The sequence below is a fragment of the Lepisosteus platostomus genome, chromosome 22 (assembly GCF_059453375.1).
Source record: "Lepisosteus platostomus isolate fLepPlt1 chromosome 22, fLepPlt1.hap1, whole genome shotgun sequence".
Lineage (NCBI taxonomy): Eukaryota > Metazoa > Chordata > Actinopteri > Semionotiformes > Lepisosteidae > Lepisosteus > Lepisosteus platostomus.
In genome coordinates this window covers 17,729,827-17,745,737 of record NC_142632.1, presented here as the reverse complement: position 1 = coordinate 17,745,737, position 15,911 = coordinate 17,729,827, and the positions used below count along the sequence as shown (strand labels likewise).

General features: G+C 45.1%; 1 protein-coding gene across 9 annotated transcripts in view; it reads right to left on the bottom strand.

Annotated features, from left to right (window-relative positions):
- Window positions 1-1,473: 1,473 nt before the first annotated feature.
- trim37 (tripartite motif containing 37) overlaps window positions 1,474-15,911 on the bottom strand; it is a 33,029-nt gene continuing 18,591 nt past the window's right edge. For 8 of the 9 annotated variants that reach the window (XM_088615803.1, XM_088615806.1, XM_088615809.1 and 5 more), the window contains 14 exons: window positions 15,762-15,843; window positions 14,819-14,895; window positions 14,295-14,474; window positions 13,526-13,640; window positions 13,123-13,332; window positions 12,386-12,522; window positions 9,304-9,386; window positions 8,483-8,671; window positions 7,632-7,937; window positions 7,161-7,319; window positions 6,658-6,844; window positions 5,725-5,834; window positions 4,857-5,003; window positions 1,474-4,673 (listed from right to left, as the gene is read on the bottom strand). In XM_088615803.1, the coding sequence (XP_088471929.1) occupies window positions 4,615-4,673; window positions 4,857-5,003; window positions 5,725-5,834; window positions 6,658-6,844; window positions 7,161-7,319; window positions 7,632-7,937; window positions 8,483-8,671; window positions 9,304-9,386; window positions 12,386-12,522; window positions 13,123-13,332; window positions 13,526-13,640; window positions 14,295-14,474; window positions 14,819-14,895; window positions 15,762-15,843 (2,041 nt within the window). In that variant the 3' untranslated portion in view covers window positions 1,474-4,614. Of the gene's footprint in view, window positions 4,674-4,856; window positions 5,120-5,724; window positions 5,835-6,657; window positions 6,845-7,160; window positions 7,320-7,631; window positions 7,938-8,482; window positions 8,672-9,303; window positions 9,387-12,385; window positions 12,523-13,122; window positions 13,333-13,525; window positions 13,641-14,294; window positions 14,475-14,818; window positions 14,896-15,761; window positions 15,844-15,911 lie in introns of those variants that run through there. The other variant, XM_088615811.1, reaches the window with a different exon arrangement.

Sequence of the window (15,911 nt, the reverse complement as noted above, 5' to 3'; positions counted from 1 at the left end):
AAACTAGTACAAGGATGGAGGATTACTAAAGGGAATCCAAACTTGGTGGTGAAGGCCCTGCATCAACCGACAGACCACAGCATCGCTTGGGAACATCAGGGCAACAAACATGGTTTCCTAGGTGGATTTAAACAGAAATGGAGAACAGCCCATCACTTCAGCTTTTTTGAAAAGATGACTTTGATTTTGATTTGTTCTCAATAGTGATAAAAATGTAATCATGTGGAAAACTTGCTATATAAATTGACATGCAGGTTTGTGCATGTAGTGTGGATATCGCCACCAATCAGAGAAATCAATGAAGGTGCTCAGAGGGTTAACTGGCCTCAATCAGCACCAATCTGACCCCCAAGCAGAGATCGCCAAACAATCATTTCCGCATATGGAAGTGCTGCCCAGATCTTCAACCTCTACAGCTTCTCCCCTTGCGAGAAACATGATTCCAGGCCCCAGGACCAGACCATGCCCACACGCCGCATGGCGCCGACAGTGCTGAGACAGGAGGCAGGACATGAGCGGGATGGGGCGAGAGCTAGCACTTACTCGCACACAGGATCATGCTGCTGCGCGCTCAGATCGCCTGCACACCACACACTCGCTAGCCCCTCTCCTGTGGAGAGATGGACCCTGGATCCAGATCTCAGTGCAGCCAGACAACGTTCAGGAACCTAGTCACGTGCAGAGTCCAAGGGAACTTGACACCTTACAGAGTCTTTTTAGCTTGGTCTAATATCGTTAACTTTTGCATTTGCCCTCAGATGACTCGACAGAGCAGTTTGGGTCAACACTGCGGCAAGTTGACCCAGGCAGTTTGGAAGAGCTCATTAGTGCTCAGCCCTACTTGCTGCTCCAACCTCTCTCTCCCTCATGCAGTTCTCAGTGAGTATGACACTGAGGCATCAGCTGCTCTGGCAGGACAGGAGCACCACACCCAGGGCTTGGCCTTGCACACACTGGGCAGCTCTGCTGGGGACGAGCAAGAGGACAGTTTCACCACGTTATTCCTTGTCCCACTAGTGTCTGCAATACTTGCACTCAGCTCTTCTGGGACAAGGTTATAATCTTGCACCTTTACAAAATGGGAAAAAAACTACCACTAGTACAGTAAATGTATATAACCCTTGCTTCTCTGGTCTTCAATATGTGCCATTAAAGTTGTAACTGTAATTAAGCCAATTTGATTCCCTATCACAAATCTATTATTAGCCAAAGGAGTTTTGCACCACAGCTTAAGCACGATCATTTTTATTCTGTGAACAGCCAGCCTAATAAACATTATGTAGAGGTTAATTGAAACTGGAGGACCTAGTTAAAGCTAGTCAGTTGAACAAGTAGCTAACACTCTAACCTGATGCCTCTCTCGGTGTACCATTCCTGCTAAAAAGGTTTGCCGTCAGTATGGAGAAAAATCTCAACTCTGCAGGTATCGACAGCAAAAGCATACAAGAAAACCAACACAAATAAGCAAAAAAATCCAAGAAAAATTAAACATTTTATTTGTTCATTACTTTGTTAAATTTAACAAACAATTGCACAGTTCCAACAAAACGCTATCAGAATAAAAACACTGACACTTATATTTGCTTACAGATTACACACGCACACAAACACAGGGGTGAGCCTGTTCGTTCGGTGTCTGGTGCAGTGAAGCTGTAAACAGCAGCACACCTGGCTCTGCACAGGCTCCAGCTCCCACGTCTGCACCTCACACGGGGCTCTCAGACTCAGGTCCTGGGGGGCTGCCGCCTTTCCAACATGAGCAATGAACTAAACAATTAACTTCATTAGTTTTTCTAAATTAGACAACTGGGGGGATTTTCTTAAGGTCTTTTACAGTTGATCACAGACTGGCACTTCATTAAGAAAGCCGATCCCCATAAACCGCCCCAGAGCCTGGTTAGAAGTATTATATTGATGAAGATAATTACACAATCAGGCCAACTGTGTAACACTCGGACCTCCAGAACCTAAGTTTCAGACCCCTGATCTAACAGCAGCTTGACAACCCCGAAGTCCAAAACATTGAACTCAGGCTACCTTGTAAGAACATCAGACTGCAAACCTCTGCATAATGTTAAAGGAATATTTACAAAAGGGCTGATCAATATCTTAAGACTATACAGCAAGGCATGCCGTTCAATAGACCAGCCTTTCAATACAGTGTGAACTCTTTTGGGAACTCTGTGGTCCCCCACAGCTCATACAGCAGGCATGCAGTTTCCGGCACAACCAGGCACAGCAGGAAAGAGGGCGAAGGGATATCATGCAATGTGGTGCATCATCAGACCAGAGGAAAGTGGATCCACGGTATTCCTTATAACTGCAATGCAAATTCTTTCCACTGTTTTCAGAGCAGAGCTGGTAGTTGTTTTTAATACATGCTTATACGGTATATATTAATTTCCCCATGATTTGATGTGCTGCATTCCTGAAGTACTGTTCACTATTTATAACCTGACATACTTCTGACATCCCACTACTGCTTATTAATGTGGGAAGAGACAGTTTTGTCAGACATTATGCTGTAAGGGTCTAATAGCTTTTCAATTACAGTAAGAGCACCTGCAAGTGTCTGCTTAAATGTTGTGCATTGGAATCACATGCTGGAAGCGCAACAACTGGCTCCCACAAATGTTCTGCATCATCAGATTCACAGATAAAAAAAGATGCAACACTACGGGTAGGGAAAAAAAGGTCCAAACCTGTTTGTAGTGTGAAAGTGGGGAAAAAAAAAGCAGGATTACACATTTACAGAAAAACTACCTAATCACGGCCTGTCCATGAGGTCCTTCAGAAACTTTACTGCAGTGCTTCATACAGGAATGTAAAACAAACAGAAGATATCATATGGTTCCATCCAAAAACAGATTTGCAAGTTCTCTTTAAAGGTGGCTGCAGGTGCTGACATGGGGGATGTGAAGAATTACTCCAGACATCAAAGCAGCTGTGGGAAAGCTCTGGGCCCGGGAACATGTTAAACGCGTTAAACGTGCTCCAACAAAGGCTGCCAACAGGAGATCACGTGCCCTGCCGTGCCCAGCAGTGCCCCTTGAAAGGACGTTATTTCACAAGTGTCTCGCGATCAAGAGGCTCGATTCCTATGCAGTACTCACACGAAGGATTAGTGCCAATATTTAAGGAAAATAGTCATTGCAACTGCTCCAGTAGAAAATACAGGTGCTCGGGCATCACTGCAACATGTGGAAAAAGCCACACCACCAACCACACCACTGAGAATGAAAACCTCAACACACTACAGGACCAAACACAACTGCAACAGTTAGAAGGTAAAATAAAGTTCTTTCTTCAATAAATTAATTTATAAATAAACTTTCATGTTCAAATATATTTCAAAAAGTAAATGGATTTCTCATTTGGGGCTGATGAGTCTCAGTTCTTTCCCAATCTTTGTTCTTTATAATTCAGTTGATCTAATAATACAGGGTCCAAGTCTTTTGAAAAAACGGCCATACTGGAATAGGTTTGAAGTGTGGGTTTGCAACATTAAAATGACTAAAAACTGCTTTATTTTTGTACAAAAATGGCAATGAAAGCACACGATTGATAACATCACTAATCCTCATCATTAATGTGAGTATAACTGGACAACGCCACTATAAAAAGCCAAGGCCAGCAGACTATTATACTAAAAATAATGTGCTTCCATTTGCATTCAGTTACAAGGTTCTTGTCAGTTAAAGAGTAAACCTTGACCAGATATAAAAGAAAATTTAGCTTTGCAGAAAAACATGCCAACTGAACCAGTTTCGGTTTATTTAGCGTATTGCTCCATTGCAGCTGAGCTTTGCTAAATGTCTTCCAGAGATTTCAGCTGACGTCTAAGCAAATGTAAAGGACAGGCAAAAACCTCAAACATACATCATCCAGATGGTATAAACATGACATTAACAAGAGAAAAGGCCTTCAATCATGTCTGCAGCCCATGTGGTTCTATGACCATGTGTTTTTCAGAGCCAATAAAGGAAGAAATGCACAAGCAGGGAGTTTAGTGTTCTACTTTAACGTGGGCAAATACCAATGCTGACCACTTCCACAGAGATAATTTTCCCTTATAGTCGGCCTTCTCATAAGAAAAAGGACACTTTCAATTCAACAGGCGAAGAATACCTTTACAAAAAAAAAAGCACAGAGTGCTGCCAAATTTATATTGTCATCATCCTACATCAGAGATAATATACTTTCTCTTATGACTGAAGAACAATCACCAGTAACACAAGGCCTAAGTGTATTATAATTAAGAACTGGTTTTCAAACGGATGTCTATGAAGTCAATGCAATGGACATACAAGTCTGTCTCTCGCAGGTGGTCCTCTTCAGAGATGAGGAAAGTTCAGTTGATGGCATCACCTCCCCCGTTTCCCTTTTCAGTATTTAACGCAGAGTCCTGAATGCCAATTCAGTGGCCAACTGACTTGGGGTCTGCAATGTGCGTGACTTTCCCCACAGAACGTACCATACCTTTACTGCTGAGAGGGTGAGTGGAAACAAGAGCATGGCCTGAGCAGAGGAAAGACGAAGCCTCCCCATGCGGTGTGTGTACAATGGAGTGAGCAGCCATCGCAAGACGATGCAGTCGGCGCCTCAGGAGAGGAATCACCTCTCTGTCGCTTCCCCTATGACAAAGCCTAGGTCTTCAGAGCTCAGCTGCTCCCCTGAAAAGGGAAAGAGGAATTTTAATGTGCAGATTCACTCACTGAGCACGGGAGCATTGCAGACTGCCTTTGGACTTGGCAAAACGTCAGCGGTATCTTTCTCATCCTCGCAGTCAGGGCGGCCTAGCCATCACTCTCTTGCCAAAGAGAAAAGGAGAGGGAGCTCGCAAGCCACCATCTCACCTGTGACAGGCAGCGGCCTGGTGTCGTATCTGCAGTCCCCTGCCTCCAGGGCCACAGTCTCCTCTTCGTTCTCAGTGTCGCAGTCAATCTCGCTGTCGCTGCTCATCCCCGGGAGGAGGTGGATCACCTGCTTCTGGCACAGCGAGCCTGCAGAGAGACAGCCATGCAAACGCATCTTGCAGAAGTCTGCCCACCCGAACATCAGCACACAGTCTGTACCTACATCAGCTGCAGGAACAGGGAACTCAAACTGCCCAAGGAGACTGCAGAAAAAAAATCAGAAGAGCATAGCCTACTTTCTGTGAACTGCACAGGGCTTCACCACTTTTTTTTCTTAAAATAGCTTTAGAGATCTTTCACAAAATCTCCCAAGACATTCACCTCCTCCCTAGACCTTGCAGCTTGGCATTAAATCACATTGAAACTGTTCAACTCCAAATAATAGAACTACAAAATGGCCCATTTCTCTTCTGGTGCCAAACCATTAAAACATTTTTTCAGTACATTTGTACAAAAACAATGACACAAATGGAAACTTTTATAAGGCATAAACTAAAGTTGAGGTTAATGTTTTCTGTAAAAATATAAATGTGTGGACCCAAAAGTAAGCAGAAACATTTAGTGAATACTGAAACACTGAACACTGGAAATGTTTAACTATCATAAGATAAATCACTAACTTGTCAGTACAGTCATGAAGTTAGCTGGGTGAAGACCTACAGTAGCCAGACATGATACTGAGGACGTTCTGTGCTCAGTTTAACTCAGTCCTACAGGGCATGTGTGCCAGTATCCCATCAGCTAACATATATCCCATCTAGCGATAAATGAAACAACTGAAGATTGAAATTAACATTTGTATATTTACTTTCTTCCAGTCTTGAGGAGCTTCCTTCAGAAAGAGCGAGCAGAGACTCTCGGATCTCACTGGTCCCCTCTGAGTCACCGTCCAGAGTACCATCTGTCAGAAGGCCGGCCCTGAGGCGACAGCAGGAAAGTCATGTCAACTCACATCCCTGATTCCTCCTCTCTGGGAAAGAGCTGCACTGGAGGAGCACTTCCTGTCAGCTGACAGCTGTCAAACGGGGTGCTGCCAGCTACTGTTAATTCATAAAGAGCATGTGAAAGGGTTCTGAGAGACAGAGCCTCAGACGCCAACCCCCCCACATATTGTACAGCTGTTCAAGTATCATGCCTGTAATTTCCACAGCCTGGCAGGCTTTCAAAACATTGGTTGCAAAAAACTGCAATTTGAATGAGCTCGCGTGGAGCTAGAAATTAAGTTTGAAATCCCGACAGGACTGCTACAGAGTGGCTGATTCTGTGAAAGCAGCATCTCAACTGGCAGAGAGTTACTTGGGCAGAGTGCAAAGGTCCTTTTGTTTTTCTGGAGAACTGCAAGCACTATGACAGGCTGGGTGCATGCATACCTGCAGTGATTTCAGCAGGAGATGTACTGTAGCTCCTACATGTCAGAAGACAAATGGCTCTGCAGTCAAGCACATCTGCACACCTCATTCGCTACCAAGCAGGACAGATGCTAAATCCATAAAGCAGTCAAACATACTGATTCCAAATTTCACAATACATTTTTTGGTGTGTGAATAACAGTTCTATAATTTTGTTGGTCATGGCAGCTGGAGAAAAAGACTTGAATATAAAAGACTGTAGCTTTTGAAGCTGTGATATCTGAAAAAGTTTAATGTGCCAAGAAGCAAAGACTAAACCAATCTCAAAAGGAGAAATTCTGCAGGTGTAGAATGCCAGAGGTACTTTAGACTGGAAGAGCATATTTTCTTACCCCATTGTGGGGACTCTGCGCATCTTGTTCATCTGAACAATCCCATTGAGGCCCGAGATCTCAAAGAAGTCTGTGCCAGTGGCTCCAAAGGTCTGGTCCTCATTTTTAGAGCTCGATGGTTTGTCAGAAGAGCAGGCGCTGCCCATCGAAGGCGGGGAGCTGTGCACAGTCCGCTGCTTCGAGGCACCTGTAGAGCCAGAGAGTCGAAAGCCAAAATCCTGTAATGCACAATCCCTGCTAACCTCAATCCTGCATGATTCTGTGCATATAAATAAATCTGAAGTGCTTAATACATCTTTGAAAAAAACATGTCAATACTAGTTTAACAAAAGACCAGATAAGGGTTTCAAAACTGCCTGATTTCGACAGCCTGTGTATTAGATGCACTGTGCTTAGCACTATCTGAAAATGTATCGCACAAAGGAACTAAAATCCAACCAGAAATTGGCAGCTAAGGCAGTGCTCCCAGAAGAGTGGAATTCGATGGGGCGGTTGAGAGAGACCTTCGCTGCTGGTGTCCCCAGGAGCTGCCCGTGCTTCGCTGGGCGAGTCGCAATCCAACTGTCCCCGCAGCTCCTTGTCCACGCTGTCCGCTGCCCGCCGCAGAAGCAGGCCGCTCGCCCCACCGCCGAGCTCCTGTTTCGGGGACGCAGTCTTCTTCCCTGCCCAACCAACATGCATTTTTATACCGCAAACCTGGTTTCATTGCATATGGAAGAAGTTCAGAGAGATGTTTTGGAAATACAGCACAGCAGGACCCTGCTGTTTCCTAAACCCTTCAAAGGCCACATCAGCAATGCATAGATACAAGACCTTTATGTTTTGTTGACAGACAGACAACAAAATATTTAACATTGCATGCGTGGAAGAGATTCAAGTACTGACTGGGCCTCCATCTAGGATTAACAGAACTCTGAAGACCACATTCTTTAAGGTCAAGTACAACTAAACCAGTTAACGACAGTCACACTCACCACTCCGACAGTGGCGGCCGGCTACAGCGCTCTTGCTCAGGAGGTCCAGCTCACTCGGTTTCCTGCCTGGGGCATCAGGGTCTGCTCGAGCTGCGTGCTCTGCTAGACTCCCCGACAGCCCTGCCCTGGGCTCCCCCGCAACGGGCACCGCAGCCCCTCGCGCCTCCAGCTGGCACTTCACATCTGACATCTTACTGCGCACCTCGGCCATCTGAGCCTTCAGCCGGATAAGGACCCCGGAGTCCGGGGCTGACCGGCGCACTGCCTGCGGTCGCCGGTCCCGTTCCTTCCGAGAATGGGCTGGAACTGGACAGACCAAACACAAACGGCACCGCAGTACCAGCAGAGCTGTGAACACCCTGCAGATATTCTGCTTGGAAGACGGATCAAAGATAATGACACTGATCAAATAGTCAGTTATGCCTTAGAAAGGGAGGATACAGAAAAACAGCTAGCATGCCATGCACACTGTGAGAACTCCCTAACCACTGCTCCTTTAAACACTTATTTAGTAAAACTACAGCAAATCGTGCATGAGCTCATTTTCAAGTTTGTATACCAAGAAGCACTAAAAACTCAACAAATGAGTTTTCGAACCAATTGGGTTTCTTGTGTATTTAATACTCTTTTGTACAGAATTACAGCAGATGGCTCAAAATCTTTTTTTAAACTCCGCTTTTCTTTAACAAAAGAACTGTGAAACGAGTCACAAACGGGCTTAAGCGACAAGGCAGCCATGACTGATATTGGACCCTTTGCCCCCAGCTCCCTCGGCGCAAGCGGTCCCTAACGGAGGTCGGCCTGCTGCGGACAGGGGAAAGCTCATGGGAAGAGGGTGCGGCGGCGAGCACCTGCGCTGTGCAGCACGGAGGCAGGGGGCCGAGGCTGCAGCCCCCACAGGGACTCCACACTGCTCCGGTCCTTCAGGTCCAGCAGCTGAATGAGGATGACGGGGTCGATCTCCAGCAGGCTGCTGCTGGTGGCGGCTGCCAGGCCGGCAGGTCCTCGCCGCTGGGAGCGCGCGGATGGGTTCGAGCCCCCTGCAGAGAACAGAAGGGCTGTCCATGAAACACGACTTCTATAACCCCTCCCCTCTAGCCAGTGGGACTGGAATATTTCAACACTCTTACAGAGACTGAGCTACTGTCAAGGTCTCACAACTGAGGAGAAAAAGATATTGATGAGAAAACTTAACCCCACCCTCGGATTTTTTACAAAGTTAAATCACCAGGCACACTCCTGCTTTAGTTTCAGGTCACAACATCCCCATTAGAGCTCCGTGTCCTTGCCAAGATCCAATCTTGTACAAAAGGACGGCTCTTTCACCGTCACTACCGAAAGATTTATGGAACAAAAATCCTACATGAATATCATCCTCATTAGATTGCTTTTGACAATCCCTAAATGGATCAGAATGAAAAAAAGAAGAATGATCCAAGTATAAAAAAAATGAAAAATGAACATATCCAAAAAGACTAGGAATACAGCAGACTGCACTATGCTTTCTTTCGTAGTAAAGCAAATCTCAAAAACAGGAAAGGTGCCTAAAAAATAGACTTCTCATCTACATGTGTGGATGCACCTGTGCTCCCATGGTCAGGAGAAGAGCAGGGAGATGGAGATGGGACAGCGATATTACCCCACTGCACGCGGGGAGAGAGCTCCTCAATACCTGCTGCCCCAGCCACGTCCTCGGGCAGCTCCCCCTCTTCCATCTCCAGGTTCCCGCTGTACTCCACGTCATTCTCCCCAGACCTGGGAACAGCCCCGACACTGCATGTCAGACACTACAACAATGTCACGCTTCAACACTTCTGTTTATGAAGCCCCAGCTGGCGAGCAGTGGTTTGTAACAAACCCACAATGCACTTCTCTAATGTGTCCATTTGGATGAACATTCTTCAAACCTGTTACGTGCCTGAAACGCGGTCACAAAACATTACAAATAAGAGTTTGTCCATTCAACCCATCGTGCTTGTTTGATAGTTCAGTAGACAACCAAAATTAAATTTCACTCAGCCACCTCTTATGAAAGACCAGAGATTCAACTGTGATCCTGTGGCAGAACAATATGCTAATTGCTGTTAACAACCAATCAGCTGGGAGCTCTAAGCTCTAAGTGTGATGGCTGCTCACCACTGAACTACACCTGATGACAACCTGACTGCATGGTGCTGCATTGATCAAATCATAAAGACTTCATTAGCGGTCTCTCCTGCAGACTCATCCTGACGTGACATTTCAACAGGACAATGCACAGGACTCCGAGGGGAGAGCCGTGTCAGCATGTGGTGATTACAAAGGAATAAGTGAAGGTTCCTAATTCCCTGCTAACAAGTAGAAAGAAATATTTCCACTGTCAAGTCATTCTTCAAAAGCAGAAGACATGTTGCATTTCTTCTTTCTAGCTTTCAGTATGCAATTAACATTTACTTGTTTCAATGTACAGCATTGGTCAACAGGAAAAGAAAAGACAGCTTTCTTGCAGAATAAGAATGGGACAGTTTAGCATCATCAAAACCTGTATAATGGCCTTCATTATCCTAGTAGAAATCAGATTGGCTTTTTACCAAGCAATCACACGTGTGATCACATTACACCCTACACACACTTATAAACAAAAATTCCTGCCAACAAAATAAAGGACAAATATTTGCCTGTTTTATTGATTTTAGAAAAGCACTTGACTCAGTTTAGCAAGATAGACTAGTTTACAAATGTCTAGAAAGTGGTGTAGGAGTTAAAGTCTACGATGTAAAATCAACATACTCGAAGAGCAAGTGCACAGTAGAAATTAACAACAAAAGGACAGAGTTGCTCATGGGAATGGGGTGAGAGAGCACTGCAGCCTGAGCCCAACACAGTCCAATAGTGACAGTTCATGGAAACTGTTTACAGCTCCTGGCCTCATGCTGCCCAGTACAGAAATCATGTTCCTGCTCTACGCTGTTGATCTGGCCCTTCTGCTGTCCACAAAGCAGAGGCTGCAGCAGAGCTTGGCACTACTGGAGCAGTACTGTCAGACCCGGGCACTGACAGCCCATCTGGGCAAGACCAGAAGACTTAGTTTTCCTGAAGAAAACCTGATCTCTGTGGGGGTTCCACTTCACACTTAACGCATTGGAACGCAGAACCAGCTAAACATACACTGGTCCAAAGATCAGCTCATCAGGGAGTTTTGACCTGGCAATGAGAGCAACAAAGCACACATACCTGAAGAAAGAGGCTCTTCTATATCAACCCCTCACAAATCCCTGGTGCTGAATAGTTTAAGGTTATAAGTTAAATATTTAGCATTTAAATGTGGGGTTCAATCACAAACTTGGATACCATAACATGGGACAAACACTCCATTGACTCGATTCACTCCTTTTGGTAAAAACATTAATCTGCTGAGAAAAACGCCAAATACTGCATGTGGGGTTGAACGAAACAGATATCCATTGCTAATTCATACACAGAAGAGAAGGGATGAAGACAATGGATAGTAAAAAATGACGGCGCAGTACAAAATGTGAGATTTGTCAGTTCCTCTCTTTTAGGAACTGCTCTCTTCATAGTACGCAGAGAATACAAGGCAGCTGAAACCTGGAAATATAGTTCTTACCCTAAGAGACACCATGATGTGCCTCTCAAAACGTCTCGTGGGACACTCATTCATTCAAACATCCTGTGCTTCGATCCCTCCATAGTTTATTTTAAAACAGCCTTACTAAGAACAGCGAACAGGTTTAGAAAAAATATTCTCAATGGGACTATAAGGAGGTTGCATGCCAGTTTTTAAAAAGTATGATATTAATTTGACTTAAATGGGTCAAAAGCAAATTAAAGATCTCTCACTCAAGGTTTAGGATGTTATGATGCTTTTTGAGACTATTTTATGTCTAGAGCACAGATATGTGCGCTGCAAGAGGATTTTTGGTACTTCCTCATCTGACGTACAATGCACATGGGATACTGGCTTCACATGAAATTAGAATCTTATGCAAGAAGTCTAAGAAAAAACATTAGACACTGTACTTAGTCACTATTACTATCTTTTAGAAAGAAGCGCTCTTCTCTAGAAGAGTCACAACATCCTTGATACTCCAGGGTGACAGATAAGCTGCATGATTATCACAGTGCCTGCTGAGAGATGAGTCAGTAAACTCCCTGCAGTGCCACACACTGAGTGCAGCATTTATTAATAGAAGACAACAGTTAAAGGCATCTGACTTGCAACACATCTGGAAGGATATATTGAGAACTAAAATCACCAATAGCACTGAAAACCTGTCAAAATCAGTTGCCACTCTCTGGAGTCTTTCGGGCATCTCTGACAGATGTTTCTCTGTTCAAGACCGGCCTTATTAAAGAAAGAAGTCTCTAATAAGCTTTATGCCAAGAAAGAAGGTAAAAGTAAGATAGATCTGAAAGAAGTACAGAAACCGAAGACGAAGTGGATAGCACAATCAGCCACGTGTGACCGATGAATCCAGGCAAGGGGTGAGACTGTTATTCAGGAAATAAAGAGGTGAAGCAGAGAGTGACTCAGGTCACTCCCAGCAGCCATATCACTCTGCAACTCACAGCTGGCAGCCCACTGGAGATCAGCAGGTGTGAGCCTGGTCAGTACCTGGATAAAGACCTCCTGGGCTGCTGCTGGAAGAGGTGTCAGTGGGGCCAGCAGGGGGCGCTCACCCTGCAGACCTTGTGGGTCCTAATGCCCCAGTATAGTGACGGGGACACTACTGTAAACAGGCGCCACCACTCACATGGTCTCCTCGTCGATATCGTTTTCTTCAGTGTTGCTGGTGGCGGTGGAGCTGCCCGAGGTGCTGCTGCCATCCAGGGGGTTGAGCTCCTCGTCGCCGGTCAGGCAGTCCACCTCCAGGTCTCCGTCCGACAGCTCCTGCACAGACAGCGCAGCTCGCGTGAGAGAGCACCACACCCTGCTCCAGCCCATGACCGGCAGGGGCCTTCGTTTTCAAACCCACTTGCCTTTTCATTGATGCCACTTCAGAATTAAAATGGAAGAGAAGGATATTCATCACAAGTGAGGTCCCCATTTGTAGCCTGAATGAGCCTTTGGAGATGATGCATGGCGAGAAAATCTTTTCCTTTAATTTTATAATTTTCACATTTTATTACTCAGGCACTAGATGAAAAACTGTTCTTATTGAAGCTACGCTGCAATAAATTTCAATTTTTATTAATACACATTACTGCATTAGGAAGGGACAATTAAACCGTGGGGTTACAAGAACTATATTTCATTATTGTAAATTATTCTTGGTGGCAAAATGGAACGTCTCTTCTCATCTCCCACTGAGCAAATACACATTGATAACGTTAAGAGCCCATTAATCTAGAATAACATTAAATCTGGAAAAAAATAATGCTTTAATATTTTGGGAGCAGAAACAGATAGAGCTGAACTAGAATTTAAAACGCGTGTTTTCATTAAAAGTCCATGTAAACGTCTGCTGTAACCAGAGGAATTCGCACTCACATTCGAGTCGTCCTGCTGGGTCTTCTCCTCTTCCTCCTCCTCCTCCTCCTCCTCCTCTTTCTCCTCTCCAGCCCCAGCCTGCGTGCACTCCTCCGTCACAGCCCCCTTTCCGGCTCGGGGGTCCCTCTCGGAGGCAGAGGGACACAGGCGGCGGTCAGGCGGGGAGGAGCTACGGGACTTCTGCCTCCGAAACAGCTCGATGGCAAGCCTCTGCAAACACAGCAAGGTTCCCAGTAATAGGAGCTTTACCCACAGGTACATTCGGACTTCATAACAAAACCAGATGTTGCACTATGAGCTGAAACAAGCCATAACTCAGTTCTTCATACCAGACGTTTCAGGCCACATACGGCACAACACCTTCCTAATTAATTCCCTGTGTGGAGTTACTCGCTTCACCCACCTCCTTCAGATTGTTTATCTGCTGAATATAGCTGGTCTGCGCGGCCTCCAGCTGGCTGATGTACCAGTACTGGTCTCGGCACTTCTGGAAGAATGTGGGAGAGCGCACCTGGTACCTGCCCAATTCAGAAGCATTCAGTTTTGCAAAAAAGTGCAGCAGCCAGAGAATTTTTCAAGGTCTTTCTCTCCTAGCTTTACTCTCAAGGCTCAGGCTAACAGCTTTGAATCGTTACTGTGCTACTTGCATTAAAGTAGCAAAAAAGTGTTAGGGCTTATTCACACAAAAGTGATCCAATGGCATTGGGTGAAATACATTTGCAGTAATATCAGGCATTCACACCAGAGGTGACACAGTAACTATGTGAAAAGGCTAGTAGCAGGTCCTTGTTGAAGCCTACATTGTTAGCAGTGAAAAAACATGTAAGAAGTCTGACACAACTATAAGTTAATTTGTATTTCACACCAGATATTCCAGGAAAACAGAGCCATTATTGCAATAGTGCATTTTTATATTTCACATTTTAACTTCATGCTCTCACGGGTAGGAAAAATTAATACTCTCCATATCAAACCAAGTGTTCTCTTAATACCCAGACTTACATTTCAGTTGCTGTTGGTCACTCCTCATCCTTATATCCTAACCAAAGGCTTTGCAACAGCACTAGAACTGCTGCAGACCGGAAAGGTTCAAACAGCAAACAGCAGAGTGACTCTGAGCTCCTGCAAGGCTGGGCTCAGAGTGGTATAAAAAGGGCAGTGTGCCCACAAACCTCAGGACGAGCGTGTCTGTCTGCATGTTGAGGTATCCCTCGCTGGCCAGCAGGTCCAGCCTGAAAAAGCGGTTGTAGCCCCAGCACTCTCCCACCTCGAAATCTGAGGCGAACTCCCGAATGATGTTTTTAGTGGGGTCACTGGAGGCCTGGTGCACCATCTCCACCCGATACTCATACCTTCAAACACAGGAAAGTGCTGCTCGGATCTCACCACAACAGATCATTCAGTCCAAGCTATTTCAATACATGCTCTACCACTAAACTACTCAGTTAGTACAGGGTTAGCAACACCAAACCGTTTTAAAAAATGACCTCAAACCAGAACTACAAGGAGGAATGAATGAAGTTTAGTATGATATACAGATGGTTCTCATTTGATCTACGAACAGGACAGCAATAGCTGAACTATTGTCAAACGTCTAGCATTTGCTGCTCAATATTTGTGTATTGGTGAGTTTTCCTGGAAAGAAAAGGCAGTTGTTCCTTTTGGAAGTGCGATGGAGGGAAAGGGGAGTGCGTACTTGGATGTCTCGGGGAGCCCTGCTGACAGCTCCAGGAAGACTGACAGGTAGTTCCCACGCACCACTCCATTGCCATCCTGCAGAAAGAAGGAGAGGAGCTGGGAAACGCCTACAGACTCGTGGCTTGTGCCGAACAGTAAGCTGTCATTCCCACGTTACTGGCTGTGAGCTGTGTGAAGTGGAGAACAAAGTTTACAAACAGGAGGTCGTTCGGCGTTTTTCTCAACGATCTCATGCTACCACTTCAACAACACTTGTTCCGCAATTCCACGACCCTCTCTGTAAACAGAATATCTCTTGTTGTCAGTGTAAAATTGCTATGGGAATATTTGTGTACAGAAAAGATTCTATTCTTAATTGAAAGAAGATTTTTCAGAATATACAGTAGGGTCTCGACAATTGTGAATTTAATCAGCCTGCTGACGGGGTCTTGTATGGAGAAAAGTATGCAATTAAATCCAGTTAACCTCAAATTTCAGTGTTAGCAGTGCAACAGACAAGGATCGTGTCTCTTCCTACCCCGTGCCCAAGACCCACAACCCAGCACCCGCAAATCAGAGTGGCCTTATTTTTATCTTGTAGAAAACTCTCCCGGTTCTGTGTCCATGTGGGGGGTGACAGGCTGGTAATGATTTTACAGGCTACCCGACAGTCTTATTGTCCCTTTCATTACAGTATGTCGTGATGATCACGGAGGCAGAGGAAGACAGTGCCGGCTGGACGCAACAGATTACTGTTGATCAGTGCTTTCTAACTTACTTAGTCAACATTTAAGAACAATTCCATCATGTTCTTTACAATAATCACAGCAGTTATAAAGCACTTTATAAATACACTGTTTTGAGGAGAATAAAATAGGACAATTGCTCATTGAAAATACTTTACAGAAAATAAAACACTGCAAATGTTTAGTTCATATAAAAGAACAAAGGCCGCCCCTTACTGGATAGACCTTGAGTCTCCAACACAGCCCGGATATCTGCAGAGGCGGACTGTACACAGGGTCTGCTCTCTGCCTCAGAGTGCTGCTCCAGAACAAGAAAAACATCCATGTAAAGCAGACAAGCCATACTTTCGGAGAATACTGACATAC